This window comes from Grus americana, chromosome 8 (genome assembly GCF_028858705.1).
Source record: "Grus americana isolate bGruAme1 chromosome 8, bGruAme1.mat, whole genome shotgun sequence".
NCBI lineage: Eukaryota > Metazoa > Chordata > Aves > Gruiformes > Gruidae > Grus > Grus americana.
Window position 1 is genome coordinate 3,157,571 of NC_072859.1, and position 17,752 is coordinate 3,175,322.

Here is a 17,752-nt window from a genome sequence, read left to right on the forward strand (position 1 = left end):
AAGTTTATTTTGTGCTATTTTCAACTAAGAAAATAAAAATCTGTTCTTTTATAACTTCCTTCTTCAGATGAAGAGGAAAAATACTGGAAGACTGTGCTCTGATTAAGATATTGCTATAAGCTACGCTATATCAATCAAAATCTTACTCCTCATTATTGGTTAGGGACTAAACACTAGCTACCAGCAATCTGGCAAGTTACACAGAAGCATTCACTTACGTATTTCGAAACATTAAAGTTATCAAACAGATAGACAGGGTGTGTATCCTTTTGCATGGATATATTTATTCCTGCTTGTGGTTTTGCTACTTGTTTTGCCAGGTATGTTTTTCAAAAAAACTAATCTGAAAACGTAAGTGAAAAGTAGCTTGATCACTACCGTTATCTATATTTTGATTTTGAAAGCAAGCACCTTTATGAAATGCTTTATGGGTCAAAAGCTGATGTTTTGCGAGTGTAATCAATACAGAATTATCTATGTAGAGGCAACTGTCGTGGAATTGCTCTTTTATATTAGCAGCCTACTTGAAATACCAACCGCAGACTTTTCAAAAGAAGCAATCAATGTGTAAGAATTTGTACCTCTTCCTCGGGACAGCTCTGAAGAAAATAAGGTTCCTACACAGCTCAGCTAGGCTTCGGGCTATTCTTCGCGCAGGCATGCGCATGTGACTCCTCCATCGTTTGTGGGCTAGCAATCTGCAGTGCATTGCAACTTTCTAACGTAGGTAAAGGTTGCAAGGTTTGCAAATGGACGCAGGCAGTGCCATATGACAGTGGCTGTACGGTAGGATTCCATAGTCCTCTCTTCCCAGCACTGACTATTTGCAGCAAGTGCCTCAGTGTGTGCATGCAACTAAAATACCGTATTTTCACAGCGTCAAAAGCTTCATACGTAACAGCACAGGTCACAGAGGGACCAGACTCCGTTAGTATTTCTCAGGAAAAAATGAATCTGACGTGACAATTAAGTACAAGTGTACTTAAACCCCCACTTTAACACTAAAAAATAAAATTAAGAGTTTCAGCAGTGACGTCATTGGAACTAGCAGAGGGTCCTGCGATTAGCAGCTTATAGCTAGATGAATTATAAAAGTAATTAACACACCGCTTATAATAATCCTTTTGTAAGATTTATAGCACCCACCAAATCTCCAGGGGCTGAAGACAGATATCCAATAACAAAAGCAGAGTCAGCATCTAAACTGTTATTTTTCAACACACTGGCTTAAGAAATGGTGGAGAGGTAGGAAGTAAGGATTCAATGACTTTTCCTCGTTTGATTTATCTCCTGTTTAAGTAATTGCTATAGAATTCTATCTCTAAATTACATTATGAATCAGGAAGTGAAACACACAATGGACAGTAATTAGGATCAATCATTTTCACATTAAAAATGAGTAATGCTTTAAGCAATCTGTCTAGTAAAGAAAGAAACCTGTAAAATTTTCTACAATGACTGGAAACCATTTGATCTTATGTTACTAATTTGGTGAGAGGACTGTCATCAGGCCCCCATATTAATATAATTAATATTTCAGACATATAATTTATATTTCAGTCATTCCAATTTCAATTATTTCAACAGCAAAATAGACATAAAGAAACTATAGAAAGCCTGTTCAAATACAAAATACCAAGGATGAAGCCACTACCATCATACATTAAAATTTATCTCATTTGTCCATCAAAAGTTGAAAGAAATGCAAAGTTATTGAAGTGTGCCAAAATTTGGTTTGCTACCAAAAAAATTCTGCACCATAAGAATTTGTATTATTTTTTTCCACATGAGCATGTCATAAACACTTGTGATCATAATGGACATTAAATAAAACTGTATTAATTTTAATTTCAGTTAATATATGCATCATGATTACAGAAACAAAATCTGGATCCAGATTTTTTGGACCCATTATCTCCAGATACCATGTTTATGCAATTACAGGAATATTCCAGCAAGTACATGGCAGAACTTCCTTAAAGAACTACGTTAGTTTGGTTCATTGGAGGTTTTTTGCCTTCTGGTTAACCAACATCCTCCACCATTAAGTGCAATCACAGAATCACAGAATGCCAGACTGGTCGGGGTTGGAAGGGACCTCTAGAGATCATTTAGTCCAACCCCCTGCTAAAGCAGGATCACCCAGAGCAGGTCGCACAGGATGGCATCCAGGTGGGTTTTGAATCTCTCCAGAGAAGGAGACTCCACAACCTCTCTGGGCAGCCTGTCCCAGTGCTCGGTCACCCTCAGAGGGAAGAAGTTTTTCCTCATGTTCAGATGCAACATCCTGTGTTCCAGTTTGTGCCCGTTGCCCCTTGTCCTGTCACTGGGCACCACTGAGAAGAGTCTTGTCCCTTCCTCTTGACATCCGCCCTTCAGATATTTGTAAGCGTTGATCAGATCCCCTCTCAGTCTTCTCCACGCTAAACAGCCCCAGCTCTCTCAGCCTTTCCTCATACCAGAGATGCTCCAGTCATAAAATCTTACTCCCATTCATAAAATCTTACTAGGTCACGAACGACCCTCTTTGTCTACTTCCCACCATGGTTTTGGCTCACTGCATGGCAGTCCAACTCAGTTAGCATGAAGTTACATGCAGCTGAGCGGCTTGACTGAGGCCAAGCTAAGGACGGGAATTGCTAGACCACCTCCTTCTCCTCCCAGGGGAAGGAAGCTAAAAAACACCAGCAAGCATATGCACAGGAGGTTTTCTGGCCGGGGAAGGGAGCTGGAGCAGGCTGTGCAGCTCAACTCGCTGCTGCCTGGCTGCAGGGCTCCTCTGAATTTTATGGAAATTATCAAACCCACCGTTTGCCTAGAGAAACCCAAAGCGGGGGCTACAAAGGCGTTTTTGACTGGTTGAACATTAACTAGTATCAATCACAGCATGGCACGAGCTACATGAATCACTTCCTAGGCCGGAAGTTGTGTGCTTAAAAAATAATAACTGAATTTTTATCCAAATACTGAATTTTAGGGGCTCACTGGACAATATGCTTCACAGTGGGTCAGAAATATGATTTGGTCTCTCCGCCACAGTTAGGTGAAAATGTAATGAATTTTAAAATCACGTTTTTTCCCAGTTTAATGTGATTTTCCAGTTTTAAAAAAGGGAATTCTTAAAAAAACTATTAATCAGTAATTGTCATATATCAATCATTCCCAAATAATTAATGTTTCCCAAACAACATCTTAACAAATATATGAATTATTAGATTTCGCTTACTCTTGCTCTGCTGCAAATCAGTGAAAGGACAGACTAACACAAGGCCCTAAAAAAAAGGTGCCTCCGGTGTTCAGAGGACACAGGCACCATTAATTGATTAATTAATTCAGTATCAGATGAGCAAGGAGGACTGGATAAAAGGCAGAGCCGCGAGGTCCCCCCAGAGCAGCTGGCAATGCCACCTGGCCCAGGAATGCCAGGAGCCGAACTGGCTGTGTCAGGCTGCCGCACACAGAAGCATCTCGTCACCCTCTCAGGTAATCACTGCGTTAAAAACTACCGCAGCCGCACAATCACAAGCCCTCTGTTCAATACCATCAAACACTGCAGCGAGCGTCGGGGCTCTTGGCCTTCATATTCAAGAGCGATTTTGCAAAAGGGATGATGCAGTGCGAGATTTCATGAGCGGAAGGTGACTACAAGTGAAGTAAGGCAGCTCCTAAAGCAGCAGCTATGCTATGAGAAATCCTGTGATTAGGTAATACATTTATTACAGATTATTAGTGCCTTTTATTACAGTGCTTTGCATCTCCGGTGTTACTTAAGTGAAGGAAAGAACTGAACTCCCAGCACCAGCTGGGCACTACCGGGTTACTGGGGTGGGACACCACCAGTGGTTTCACTGATCCAGCCTTGAAAGGAAAAAAAAAACCCAAACAGGTCAGCTGAACCCTTCGGTAGGTTCAACCTAATTTGTAGAAGTGCCAAGAGGTGAAAGGTGAAAAAAAATATTCACTATTCTAGGTTATCTGTACATTTCCTGTTGCAGACAGACAGCAGTGAAACATGACTGAAAGATTATCTTGCAATAGCCCAGAGAAAAATCTGGTTTTCTAGTAGTGTGCCAGAATCCAAGGGGTTTGGGGTTTTTTAAAATTAATTTAAATTAATTTAAAATGCCTAGTTCTTTGGAGCTTTTTCAGTGTTAAACTTCTGAAACATTTCATTCTGCCAACACAAGGAGGAGAGAAGGAATAGTTCAGCTACGACTGGGGGTCCGTGGCAGCACCAGATCTGGGCAGTGATAATTTGGTCTAGAGTAGGTCTAGGCACATCATTACATTCCTGGTAAATTACTCAAAACCCACAATATGAATTTTATTCCAGATTTATGTTAGCTGATGGAGTATAGATTATTCCTAGTCTGGCATAAAGTTTGCTAATACAAATTTAAACCGGCAACTTTTTCTGAATCCGCAGAACAAGTTTACACTGGATCTGTGTTTGGTATCATGAGGCTTTAGAGGTTTTGGTCCTCCACCAGCAGCCCTGGAGCTTGATTTACTGTATTGCTGAAGCGGAGCCTCCAGGCCTTTGAGTGGGAAGAGGCTCTTCCCTTGACTTTTTAATTCAGATAATTGTTAGGGATGTTTTAAAAACCTGGAGCTGTGCTAACTGGGCAGAACCATAGCTAAGGATAGGCTCAGGTTGGCTACGTAAGCATCACATCTTAGTAAAGCCACCATCATTGCTGCTGCAAGCAATTACAGGAAATGCAAGAATAAAGTGACACCTGTGAATTGTTTCTGCCCCAGCCTCGCTGCTCAGTCAGGTTATTACAGGCATTTCATCTACAGGACTGAAGACTGGATTGCGAAGCACTTACAGCGGCGTAGGCATAGCGATTTTACGGGCCCGTAAAGGGAAAGGGATGACTGCGCGTGTGAGTTACGCTGTCCAACCAAGCACAGCGCGATCCAGCACTAAGCAGACGTTCCCTGCATCCCAACTGCCCTCTAACACTGCTTTGATAGACCAGGGGTTTTAGTGACAGGCTTCACAAAAGTGTTCCATTCTGTGGTGACGAAGCTGAGGAAGGCCGATGATTTTTTTCCTCCTCCCTTTCAGAACACGTTCAGTCATAAATACATAACTCAACACATTTATTTATTTTTAAGAACTTTTCTTTGATACAGACTGACATACGGGACAGTCAGCATCCTGCAAAATGTGAAACACTAACCAGAGGAAGTTTCAAATCGAACTTCTAAAAAACCAATTTCAAAACAAATTAAAAGTCTCTTTCATGGAGTGGATAGCAACCTGCAGAACTTCTTATCAAAGGAGCTGTGGATGAAAAGACTTACATGGATTCAAGGAAAACCAGTGTAGTTTATGCATGAGAAACTCAGTGAGGCTACTAATTACACCAGAATCACAACCAGCTCTAGGAGTCGCTTACTGAAGACAGCTGAGTGCTTGGAAAGGATCAGAGGAGAGTTTCACATGCCTACCCTGTTCATATTTTCCCTTTGTATCTGGCTATGACTGATGTTCTTCCTGATTTGCCCTCAGGATAAGGCATTAGCCCAATCCTAACACAACTTCAAGGCCCTCCCTGGGAAGGGGGATGAGAGGGAAAAGAAAAGAAAGCAGGAAGAAATCAAAATTTTTACAGAGGACAAATGGAATAAAAGAAGGGAGGCCCCTGCTAAATGGAAGAAGTGAAAGGCTCCAACTGGAGAAACAGTGGTGTCCACAACTCCCCGGGGGAGAGCCCCACCACCAAGTTCTGCCTGGAGAGATGACAGCCATTGAACATGAGCAGTTCCCAGCCACCGTCCAGCTCCCTTCTCCTGGGGCTGCAGCTGGTCACAGCGTGGCTGGGGCAGGGAAACACGGAGGGCCTTCAATCAGAGTAGCAGGAAAGATGGATCCTTGGTCTACACCAGCATGACTGCTTTGGTGGTATCATCACAGTGCAACGGAGTAACAGGAGAGCCTTCCTCTAGGACAGAAACAAGTTTTCTCTAATATTTTACAGAAACAGTCCCTACCTCAATAACTACACGGCAAGTATGCAGAGACAGAATTTGGTTCTCATTGAAAAGATATTTTTGCAACTGGAAAGAGCAGCATCTTCTGGATCAGCTTCACTGTGGAACACGGGAGCTTGTTTCAAACATGACTTTCACCTCCCAGCGCTGCTTCTGACTAACCCTACAACAGGGCAAAAATATTGCACATGTCGAGGAAATGGAAATCAAGCCTGCAGTTACCTCGCTGTTAGACTGAGACCTGCAGCAAATGTTTCACGAGCAGTTGTTACAGGTATTGCTCATTTTTGAGGATACATGGCTTTTAAGGATATATATTTCCTTATTAGCATATATGGGAACATCTCTGTCTCCTTCCTGCAAGATACTTCCAGCCCTCCTGCTCTGCTTTGCTCTGTTAGGCATACAGTACATCTTAGGGCTGCTGGCCACATGAAGATCTACATGTGCAGCTTGTGGGACTTGGAAGATTGGCCAACTCTGACCTACTTTTTCCAGGTTGTTAGGCTGGCAGAGGGGAGGAGTTTGGCTTGTTTTCTTCCTGAAGCTCCCTTGCAAAAATCAGGTCCTGCTTCAGGGCCTTGCAGGAAGAGTTATCTGATGACATTTCAACAGTCAAATCATGTATACGGTAGCTAAGTCAGGGTGCAAGACCAGCCAGCTGTGACACAGAGAACAGCTGGATTAGTCCTGAATGAGCTGCTGTAACACAAACTGTTGCATCTCTGCTTTAATACAAGCAGGCAAATCTCCAATTCCTTCCCTTTCAGCTAGCTCACGTTTGAAACACCACACACGTATGCCTAAATTGCACTAGACTGCTGTGACTCTGGCTTTAAATAAGCCAGCTTCAACACGGCTCATAGTGAACACAACCCCAGGGCAAGGCCTACGAAGAGAGAAACAGTGACTGAAACTGCACGGGGCATCACCTCCTCTTTCTCTGCACAAGCAGCTCCTACAACCAGGGATCCTGGGGGCAGGGAAAGGTGCGCACACATCCCACAGCTCCTTGTTTCCTTTGGAGAAGCAGGAGGCAACCAGGAAGCACGTCAGTGACATTGCCCCAGCGGAAGAACGTCTCCTTGGCTCGGGGGGGACGTCTATTGCTGGTTGCAGCAGCGTGGGCTAGCTGTGCCAAGAGCCACTTACAGGAGCTGCCTTCCACCTCCACGTTAGCAAGTTTTGCAACCAGGGCTGAGCTGTGTTGACAGGAGTGCTCCCAATACTTTAACTTGTTTATCTGAGCAGCCTAACAACAGTGGAAATGCATCCTTACTTCCAAGTGGAACAGAAACTGGGATAGAAGCTGACTACTAGTGCCACAAGCTATCCAAACTTTAAAATGTTTTTAAGAAAAGACTTTTTCTTTAAAATGCCTGGAATTACACTGTTTATTATCATAACATCAAAAGTAGATGAAGCAAATAAAAGCTGCAAATTGAAAACAGGATTAAGCAAGATTAGTGATCATTAAGAATAGAGTCATACAACTCATTTCCTTTGTAGATGCTACCAATTATTTTGAAAGCCAGTATACTTAAAGAAAAATAGATCTTTAAAGATGTAAGACAAATTTTACAATGCTTCCTTTGACCCAGTTTTCTACCAAGCCCCCAGAAAATCCAGAAGGGGAGAGATTCTGTGGAAAGAACCACCACAGTTTGCAAGCATTTCTCTTCCAGAATGCTGCAGTTTGGGATGCTGGTCTTTGTCTGCAAGTTCTTGTACTGTCATACTGCCCTACAGTATGGTGGGGCATCTGGAATAGATTCAAAACTAAACTTCTACTATATAAGACCTCACTGGACTGGAGGCAAGGTCTTTTCCAAAAGCTCCAGTCAGCAAAGTGATTTTACAAGGTCTACTGACCCCTGCGACCAGCAGAAAGCTAAGCAAATAAGATAATTAAACCTTCACCAAAAACATACAGATTTTAAGATATTCCATCTTTTAATTGGTTTGCATGGCAGGTTTTGGGCAGCAGCAGGGGTAGCTCCTGTGACAAGATACCAGGAGCTGCAACCATGCGAGACAGAGCCAGCTTTAGCTGGCTCCAAGATGGACCAGCTGCTAGCCAAAGCTGAGCCCATCAGCAGCACTGGTGGTACCTCTCTGATAACCTGTTTAAGAAAGGGTAAAAAACACCGGGCAGCAGCTGTGAGAGAGGAAGGAGAAGCAACTCTGCAGATGCCAAGTGAAGGAGGGGGAGACGGTGCTCCAGGTGCTGGGCAGAGATCCCCCATAGTGAGGCAAGCTGTCCCCCTGCAGCCCATGGAGGACCATGGTGGTAGAGATCCACACTGAAGCCTGTGGAGGATCCCACGCTGGAGCAGGTAGATGTGCCCTGAAGGAAGTCACAGCCCATGCAGAGCCCACGCAGGGGCAGACTCCTGTCAAGAGCTGTGGCCTGTGGAGAGGAGCCCGTGCAGGAGCTGATTGTGGCCCATGGGGGACCCACACTGGAGCAGTCTGCTCCTGAAGGACTGCAGCCCATGGCAAGGGCCCATGCTGGAGCAGTTCTTGAAGGACAGCAGCTTATGGGAAGGGCCCAGGTTGGAGAAGGTCGCAAAGGACTTTATGTTGTGGGAGGGACCCCATGCTGGAGGAGGGGAAAGGTGTGAGGAAGGAGTGGCAGAGACCACATGTTATGAACTGACTGCAACCCCCATTCCCCATCGCCCTGCGTCACTTAGAGGGATGGAGAAGATTCAGGAATGAAGCTGAGCCTGGACAGAAGGGAAGTAAAGGGAGGAAGGTGGTTTCAGTTTTATTTCTAACTATCCTACTCTGTTACAATTAATTGGCAATAAATTTATTTCCTCAAATTGAGTCTGTTTTGCCTGTGACGGTAATAGGTAAGTGATCTCCCTGTCCTCATCTTGATCCATAAGAGCTTTTCATTGTATTTTCTGCCCCCATCCTGTTGATAGAGGGGGAGTGGTACAGCAGCTTGGCCAGACAAGGTCAACCCACCAGATATCTGCTGCAGTTGCTCATCTCATAAATCTTCCAGCCTGTAAAAAGACTTAGCCAGAAGAGCTGAGCACAGCTAGTAGAGCAGCAGTCACTAAAAACAGAATTTAAATCTTTCGTAAGGACAGAGATGCATCGACTGGATGTTGATAGGACAGTCTCTAGAATGTGAGAGTCACCTTGAAAGGGACACTATAAAATTAAAACAAGTGAAATCAGTAAAGGAAGTACTCCTATATGAAGGCAACAGTAAATGGGCAAATAGCTGAAATAAGGGACTTGAATGAACTCCTGGGAAAGAGGGAGTCTGCTCTCAAAACTTCTTCCCCCCTCCCAAACATCCTAGGTCATGCATTTTTACAGTAATTCTCATTTATCATCCACACACACACGTTTACAGAATGACAGAGTGGTGTGAGTAGACCGACTTCCTTCATATATGAAAAGCATTTGCATGGAAAACTTTTATGATGCAATTATTGCCATTATTGTTTATTTTGATGTGCTTTATCAGTGAGAAACAAAAGTAGCTACTGCAGCTTAGCCACTCAGATCCTGGTATGACCCAGGATCAGATTTGATTACTTGTCTTTGCCAGATCACTCTACAAAAATTTTAAAGCTTACAGAGACAATGGGAAATCTCAGCCAGATCAAATAAAAACAGAGGGCTGGAAGCTATCCTAGCTCCAGCTTTCTCTGTTGTTCCAGCCACCCAGATCAGCCAGGACACTAAAAATATGTCTTGAATAAGCACTGCTGTGTGTGTGAACTGTTCGCTCAAGGAAACACATTGCCTGTGGAAGTTACAGTGCAGTGGGCATCTATTACCTAGTTTTAAGGATGACACAACCATTTATGCTCTCCATTACTGAGGAGCTCAAGAAGTCTTGAAAAACTTGCTTAAAACACTGCAGATCTCCCCAGCCTAGGCTTGAGGAGACAGAGGTGTGGATAACTATGCCAGAGAAGTCAGGCCCTCCATGTACCCACAGAGTTGGGGCACCATGCACACTAGACCTGTCATTGACAACTCCTTAAGCAGAGATAGACCTCAAATCTTTAGGATGAGAAATATCACACAAACAGCAAAATTATAAGCACTTCCACGTATTTAATAACTTAGATTTACTCAGATATTTCACAGCTATTCCAGAAAGTCTTGGAAAGACTTGGATAAAATAAGAAAAGCAAAACATTACACAAAATCTCTTGTGTTCCCCAGGACCCCCATCACCACCACAATGTAAAGTTACCTCTCTCGCCCACAGAGTGGTCACTGCCTACACAAACTGGAGCAACAGAATAAATTAGGAGAAACCCACCAGAAGAGTCAACAGCTTGGTAGTGTCCATCATGGGAAAGCAACACTCCGGCACCCACCCCAACCAAGCCATCTCCCATTATGTATCACAGCCACCTTCCCCAGCAGCGAATCCTATCCTTCAGATCAGAAGCCCAAATGTAAAAGTTCAGAAATTCTTTCAACAAGTTACAGTTTTGGCAAACCATATAAATAAATATATATATAGGCAACTATAAAGACCCTCCACCACTCACAGCTTCATACATCTTTCTTACGTAATTAACACAATTACTGATTTGATCAAACAGCTTCCAGGCTCCAACACACCAAGCTTTGTATATACATGGGAAATAAAAACATTTTTCACTTTCCCAAAATAAAAACATAAGTAATGATCTGTTGTTTTTGCTCTGGGGGATTTGCCAGGACTCCAAGAACAAGCCCTGGGAACTTGGAAGCTCAGCCAGAGATGCCCCAGACTGCAGGTGCCTCAGGCTACACAGCACTCCTGGCTGCCTCAGACAGGAAACCAAGCAGGTTTCGATGGCCCTTGAGCATAGTTCTGCCAGGTTTTATCAAACTAAAGTTCTTCCTGAGTAGCTTTTTGGTTTTGATGATTTGGCAAGATAACAGTTTTGTCTAGAAAAAAAATCCAATTATATTAATGGGTAATATTTGGAATTTATACTGTAAGACCATACTTGTCCTGAGGGTGGGAAAAAAACCAAACACACACACACAAACCAAACACCCAAACATGGTCTTCTGGCTTTCTTCCCCCTTTCTGTACTCCCTTTAATATCATACCATGAGGTTCTCATTTCAACCCCCTTTCTTCCCTTCCCATGTTCCCCACACTGTCTCATGCCAGAGACCTCTGTCTCTCCATTTAACCCAGCTCCTTACACACACAAACCTGTGGGCCCCTTGTTCTACTCCTTAGAGCGATTCTCCAGAGGTCTTCTTGTACAAACACCCTCTCAGAGGCCACCAGGATAACACCGCCCTGCATCTGCTCTGTGTGCTCCTTTCCTTCACCCCACAGCAGATGCTAAATGGAGTCCCAACTCCTCCTCCCCTCCTGCCAGGACTCCCGTCTCTCCCCTCATACTTGGGGCTCTTGAACATTCCCTTCCAGCTGTCTCTCCCACCTACCCTCAAGTTTAATATCAAGTGGCCACCAGTTATGAAAAAAACCTGTTAACCCACTGAAGCAAAACTGTGCGTCGGAGCAGCTGCTGTAGTTTGACCTGAAAGCAGTTTCCAGGAACGTGCTGGGAGAGAAATAATTGCACAAACGAGCCCGATGAGAGAGCAGGAGCAAAGCACCACACTCATCTTCCCAGCCCCAGCCTGCAAGTCTTGGGCTATGCAAACCTCTGCATGAAGTGCCAGGGAAAGGGAGAGATGACCTGACAGCAAAACAGTCATCATCAAGGAAGCAGGAATATTCTTTTTACAGATTCAGCCAATATATTATTCTCTCCCTCTTCCCCCCTTAAGAGCAGACAGTTTTCATGGGTCATTCTTCCTAGTGGTTTCCTGTTCAGCTACCAAGTGCGGAGACTCAGAAGCCTAACAGAAAGGGGAAAAAGTGCTGGTGCCCCAGAGCCCCCCACCATGAGATCTGCTTATCCATTTTGGACTTCTTTTTTTCTTTTTTTTTTCTTCTTACTGCATTGACTCAGCAGAGCATTGGGCTTCTTTCTTTTTAAGCGTTCTCACCACCAAACCACAGCCTTTTGAAGATACAGCAAATGCCAGTTTCACTATATTCAGAGCAGAACTTCTGACTGAGCCAAAAACCTAAGTGTAGGTGTTGCTTGCAAATTGTTTACAACTCACTCAGCTTTTCTGGATCAATGAAAAGAAGGAGCGGCAAATCTGCTTTCTGAGTTAGAGTGAGTGAGCAATGAAATGGGTACATTGCCCTGGCTTTAACAAGCAAGACTGAAAAAAAAAAAAAACCAGCAACCCACTAACCATTATTTAATGCATGACAAGCTTCATGTGTTGCCTCCCCCTGCCTACAGCAACAGTCTCCTAAAAAAAAAAAAAAAAAAAAGGAAAAATAGAAGGAAATACTTACGCATGTCACCAATCGCTCCTTTTGTAACATTTGTGGCTTTCCTTACTGTCACAGTGAATATGTGTGAATACTGGTGTTCCACCTGGAAGTCAGAGAGTTAGAGGTGATTAAGCTCCAGAACCAAAAAACACCTATCAAAATAGGTTTCATTTTGTCCAAAAACTGAGACACATCACCCAGTCAAAATGCAAGTGAAACTCATACTGGATAGAGCATCTTAAAGCTGAACTGCATCCTGTAGCTTTACTGAAAGGTCAGACCTTATACTAGGGTTCCTTAATTTTCCTGCTGCCCCACCTACTAATTTCAATGAATAACACTCCTCCTCTCTACAGAGCCTGCTTTAAGGCATTTAGTCAGTCAGGGACAACTTGGTATGGTAAGGAAAAAAAAAAGGGGGCTATTTTACAGTGATGGGTGCAATTATTTCAAAGTATACATTCTGGAATGAATATATGCATACTGCACACACAAGGGATATAGTTAGTAATGCATGGAGTATACCTTTTTAGTACACATCAATATTCAAAGTGCAAGTGTCCTTAAGATAAAGGAGGGAAGATGAAAAGCAAGCTATTAAAATATTCACAAGCAATTTTCATGCAGTTTCTAGAGCTTCCTGTTTCCTGCAAAGCCCAAGCACATAGCAGGAGCTGCCTTTCTAAGAAGTCTGTCCTGAATGAACTAGGGAAGTAGAAAAAGGCATGAAATTAAGAAACAAAAGTAAAAACCTTTATGAAAAAAGGTCACCGAGTCATGTCTATTGTTATTTTATCTATATAGCCATAGGTTTGACCAACATACTGAACACCATTATGAGAATTGCCACAGCATACTGCGATGCAAACAACATCAGCCTCTACAGCCACACAGCTTGTTGGTAAGTTTTACATGTTAGAGCCAGGACGAGAGCTCACGCAATCGCCTCTCAGCACTTATACTTACACCGCTATCTTAAAGCCAGTCTTAGAACCCTCAAGCTGCCCGAGTGCCCACAGTGCCCCGACACTGATGTACCCACTGGTACAACCCAGAGGGCATCAGCTCGCTCTCCTGCGACGGGAACATGGGCACCAGGAGGGGACCACCGCACATCTGAGCTCTGCCCCTACAGACAGCGTCAGGTCTGAGCTGCCAGGCTCTCGCAGCTCAAGCTGCTGTATCAAAGCATACCTCCTATGCGACCGCAGGTAGTGGCCCATCATATGCAGTGACACACCCTTACCTCAGGTTTCAATTTCTAAAACTGAAACAGTGATATTTTTTCATCTTTTCCTAACCACTCATTAACTTTGTGAAATACATTAAAATAAACACTGCATATCAGTCATTAGGACCAAAACAACTAACCATATATTAAAGGTCTTACAACATATTCCAATCAGAAGGAAAAGGGGGAAGTGCCAGAATGAGGAAATGCACTGATGATTATTTAAAATTAGAGACAATACCCTCAATATGGACATGCATATTCAGGCTGTGCCTGGTGCCTTCTTGCTGTGTTTTCAGCTGGATACTTCCCTTTTTTTTTAAACCCCTTTTCAAAGGGACAAACAGATAAGCCAACAAAACCCTTCAATCCATACATGGCTTAGTTTTCAACAGTGGCACATGCCTCCATTTAAGCTGCTTCGACTGTTAGACTTTATAACAGCCTTCAGGTGGTTTTTCATTACTATTTCAGAGCCAGTTGTTTCAGCCAAGCCTCATTATTTTACACCTACGACATGCTTCCACCCAGAGACTAGAACCACATTGGTTCTCTCCGATACAAGTAGACCCCAAAAAAACCCCACAGTTTCTTATAGGTATATATAATTTTCCTCAAAAAAACCCCCAACAAAATAAGAAAAAAGCTAAAGACAATGTTCTAAAGACAGCAAAAGAGTGGCTTGTGAATGCTTAAGTAACAGTTGAGTTGAAACACAACGCAAATGATACCAATACAACCTCCACCACAAGCCTGTAGCCTAGAGGTTTGCAAAGGCATAGCCACATTGCCACAGCAAAATAGCATGGAAAAAATGCCCACAGTGACACTGAGGGTATGACTTCACTGCAGACACTGGCTGACCCAGACACTGAATTGTTGCATCTTTAAGGCTGTAATCGCCCACATGTTATGATGACTGCTGGAGGCTCATTTTGCGACAGTCTGCCCAGCAGTACATTTCAACTCTAATTTTTCCCCTGTAAGCTGTAGGAGTTGTCTGGTTCGAAGAACAAGTAAGCAGGCAGGGAGGAAACTGTGGCAGTGTGAAGTGCTACCTTACAAGTGGTATTCTGAAATTGTCATTGTGCAGCAGTTCACCAACCGCAGTAAAAATGGAATCCAGACTCTATAATCGATTTTCTCCCAACTGGGACTGTTAACTCACCTTAAAAGCATCAAACCCAAGAGAAAGGGTTTAGATGTGGGAATTCAAAGTTGTAAAGGAGCAACACCTATTTAACAGCCTGCTTTGTGCTGACATGGAGACAGACCAATGATTCTGTGACACCTATCACCTTTTGCATTGCAGCTTCCCACTCCTGCAGAGTGGACGGATGAATGGGAAGGCAGATAGGACATCTCTCTGAACAAACTTCTGCCTCTGCTACGTGGCAAAAAAACCCAGTTTTCCACCACAGCAGGGTAAACAGGGATTTTAGCAGGTATATGGGAACAGCTGGTACTACTGTGAACACAGCTACATAAAGTCACCCCAGCTCTGTCATTCACCTTGCTTCAAGAATTTTTACAAGCTGTGAATCTGCAGAGAAGAACAACTCTCGCTGTCCCATGTTTCCAGTTTGCTTCTTGAAAGTGCTCAAAGCAGTTTTATCAGTGTGTGCCACCGTCACACACATGTCAGATCGCTGAAGTGTCGGTTTCACAACATGACACGGGCCTCAGAGTTTGTTCACACAGACTGATGTAGTTACTTTGTCATATACAACCTTATAATTAAGAGAAACAGCCCAAAGTACAAACACACCACCCTTCTCCTTATTCTTAGCTGTTAAGAAAGAGCCTGTCCTCACTAGAGACCACAAATCAGAGATCTGAACATTTAGCAACAAAGAGGAGGATGGAGTTATAATTAAGTTACAAGTATGGGACACGGGCGTGCTGGATTTAGTTCTCAGCTGCTATGAGGAACTTGGGTGCAATTCTGGTGCCCCAGAGTCCTGGCTGTAAAAAAGGGATACCGCGAGATGCTCACTGACAAAAAGCACTTCTGTAAAGTAATTTTCTCACATCTCATGAAACTCATATGCCTAAATAAAACACCTACTATCAAAACAATACTAGTGTATTCTCATTACAGCAGTACAGAGATCGTCACTACTTTCTATTACAAGTCAATAACTGGTTTGCTACCATGAGAACTGCTTTCTATTGACCTAAGCAGCAAACCCTGTCAGTCCAGCTGTTGTTCTGCCAAGGAAGTTAAGCCTGGTTTAAGATCTGGTATCCTCCAAAATGAATGCGAGTACACAGAGGTCTGGCAAAACAGAAAAATATTATCTTATTTCCCCACGCCTCACCCAAAATAACACACTGAGGCTTATAATTACAGAGTTATTAATATTTGGCCATAATCACATTCTTGGAAGAAATTTGCAACAGAATGGTACTAAAATAAATGATCTCCCTCTTTGTAAAAAAAAAAAATACACAGAGATACACAGGAAGCTCAAAAGTCTAGATCTTTTCTTACTCCAAAATAAATGTTTTTCATGAAACTTAAGCGCAATCGGAAATTAAGGCAATTTTCCACTTAGGATCCAGTTTCTAAGGGTGTTAAGAGGCCTAAGTGTCCGTATTGACAACTAACACAACTTTCAGAAGCATTTTTTGTTTGTTAGTTTTTTAAAGGACTGCGTTCTGAAGAAGTTAGATGCCCTCTGAAAAATATCACAGAAATGTGTTGACTCTAAATACTTTTATAAATCCAGCCCTTGCTAGCTTAGATGACTAAGCTGCATTTTCTAAAGTGACTTATGTTCACCGTAAGTCTTGATAAAGATCTGTACATTGCCATCTCCTCAATTACTTCTGAAAAAGAGACGATGATGTATAAATCACTTAAACGTTGCAACACTGAGTGGAGCAACATCTGCATACCTTTAAAAATCCAAAGCCAGGTTAAAAATCTCAGAAGCTCACAATTAACTCAAAAACCTAAATCCTATCATCTAAAGTGACTTAGCTTCAAATGCATGCTTGTCCTGGTTTCAGCAGGGACTGAGTCAATTTTCTTCCCAGCAGCTGGCATAGTGCTGTGTTTGGATTTAGAATGAGAATAAGATTGATAACACACTGGTGATTTTTAGTCGTTGCCAAGCAGTCAAGGACTTTTCAGCTTCTCACGCTGCCCTGCCAGTGAGGAGGCAGGGGATGCCAAGAAGCTGGGAGGGAAAACAGTCTAAACTGGCCAAAGGGATATTCCAGACCATATGGCATCACACTCCAGATATAACCGGGGGGTGGCCAGGAGGTGGTGTGGCTCAGGAACTAGCTGAGTGTCAGCTTCAGCTGGTGAGCAATTGTGCTGTGCATCACTTGTTTTGTACATTCTTTTATTATCATCATTTGCTCTGTCTTTATCTCAACCAACAAGTTTTACCTCCCCCCCCCAACTTCTTTTCAATTCTCTCCCTCATCCCATGGTGGGGAGTAAGTAAACGGCTGTGTGGTTGTTTTAGCTGCTGGCCTTGTTAAACCATGACAGTGCTTCACTCCACTTCCTCTTTCTCCATAAATTGGGGGGGGGGGGGGGGGGGGGGGGGGGGAGGATAAAAAAAAATAATCAATATGCCCTCTCTGAACATGGGTTTCCTGAATTATGAAAGCTCCTGTCTACAGCATTCCCTCTCGTCCTGTCTACAGCATTCCCTCTCTACTGGTGCAATCCATCCCTTGTAGATACAACCACAAGTATCCTGTACAGCCATGGTTTAGTATCTCCTGTTCACATACGACAGCCCGAACTCCTCCTCCTGCCTCCTTTGTTCCTCTCCCACCTTTGACTGCTTTTTCCCCCCTCTCACAGTAAAATTTCCCTAATTATCTGATTTCCTCTGGTTTACATATCACTGCATTCATATGTACATAAACAACACTACCTTCCCACTAGAGGACTGGGAAACAGAACACCACGTTGAGATCTCCTCTAACACAATCGGGTTTTACCTATGAACTTTCTGCACTTACTGAGAAAGCAAGGGATTTGCATGCACTGAATATAATGTTTTTCATATCCCAGAATGCTGAGTCACAAAATGCAATTCAATCAGGAGACATACTTGCACACAAAATACCAATCAGGAAACTCTGGTATAGACAGACTGTGGTTTAAGTATTTATTACTTTTACTTCCTTAACATTAAGGA

General features: G+C 43.1%; 1 protein-coding gene across 6 annotated transcripts in view; it reads right to left on the minus strand.

Moving 5' to 3' along the window:
• Nucleotides 1–17,752, minus strand: part of PLA2G4A (phospholipase A2 group IVA) — a 114,487-nt gene that overhangs the window by 50,434 nt on the left and 46,301 nt on the right. For all 6 annotated transcript variants that reach the window (XM_054834126.1, XM_054834128.1, XM_054834127.1 and 3 more), the window contains one exon: nucleotides 12,374–12,455. In XM_054834126.1, the coding sequence (XP_054690101.1) occupies nucleotides 12,374–12,455 (82 nt within the window). The remainder of the gene's footprint in view (nucleotides 1–12,373; nucleotides 12,456–17,752) is intronic.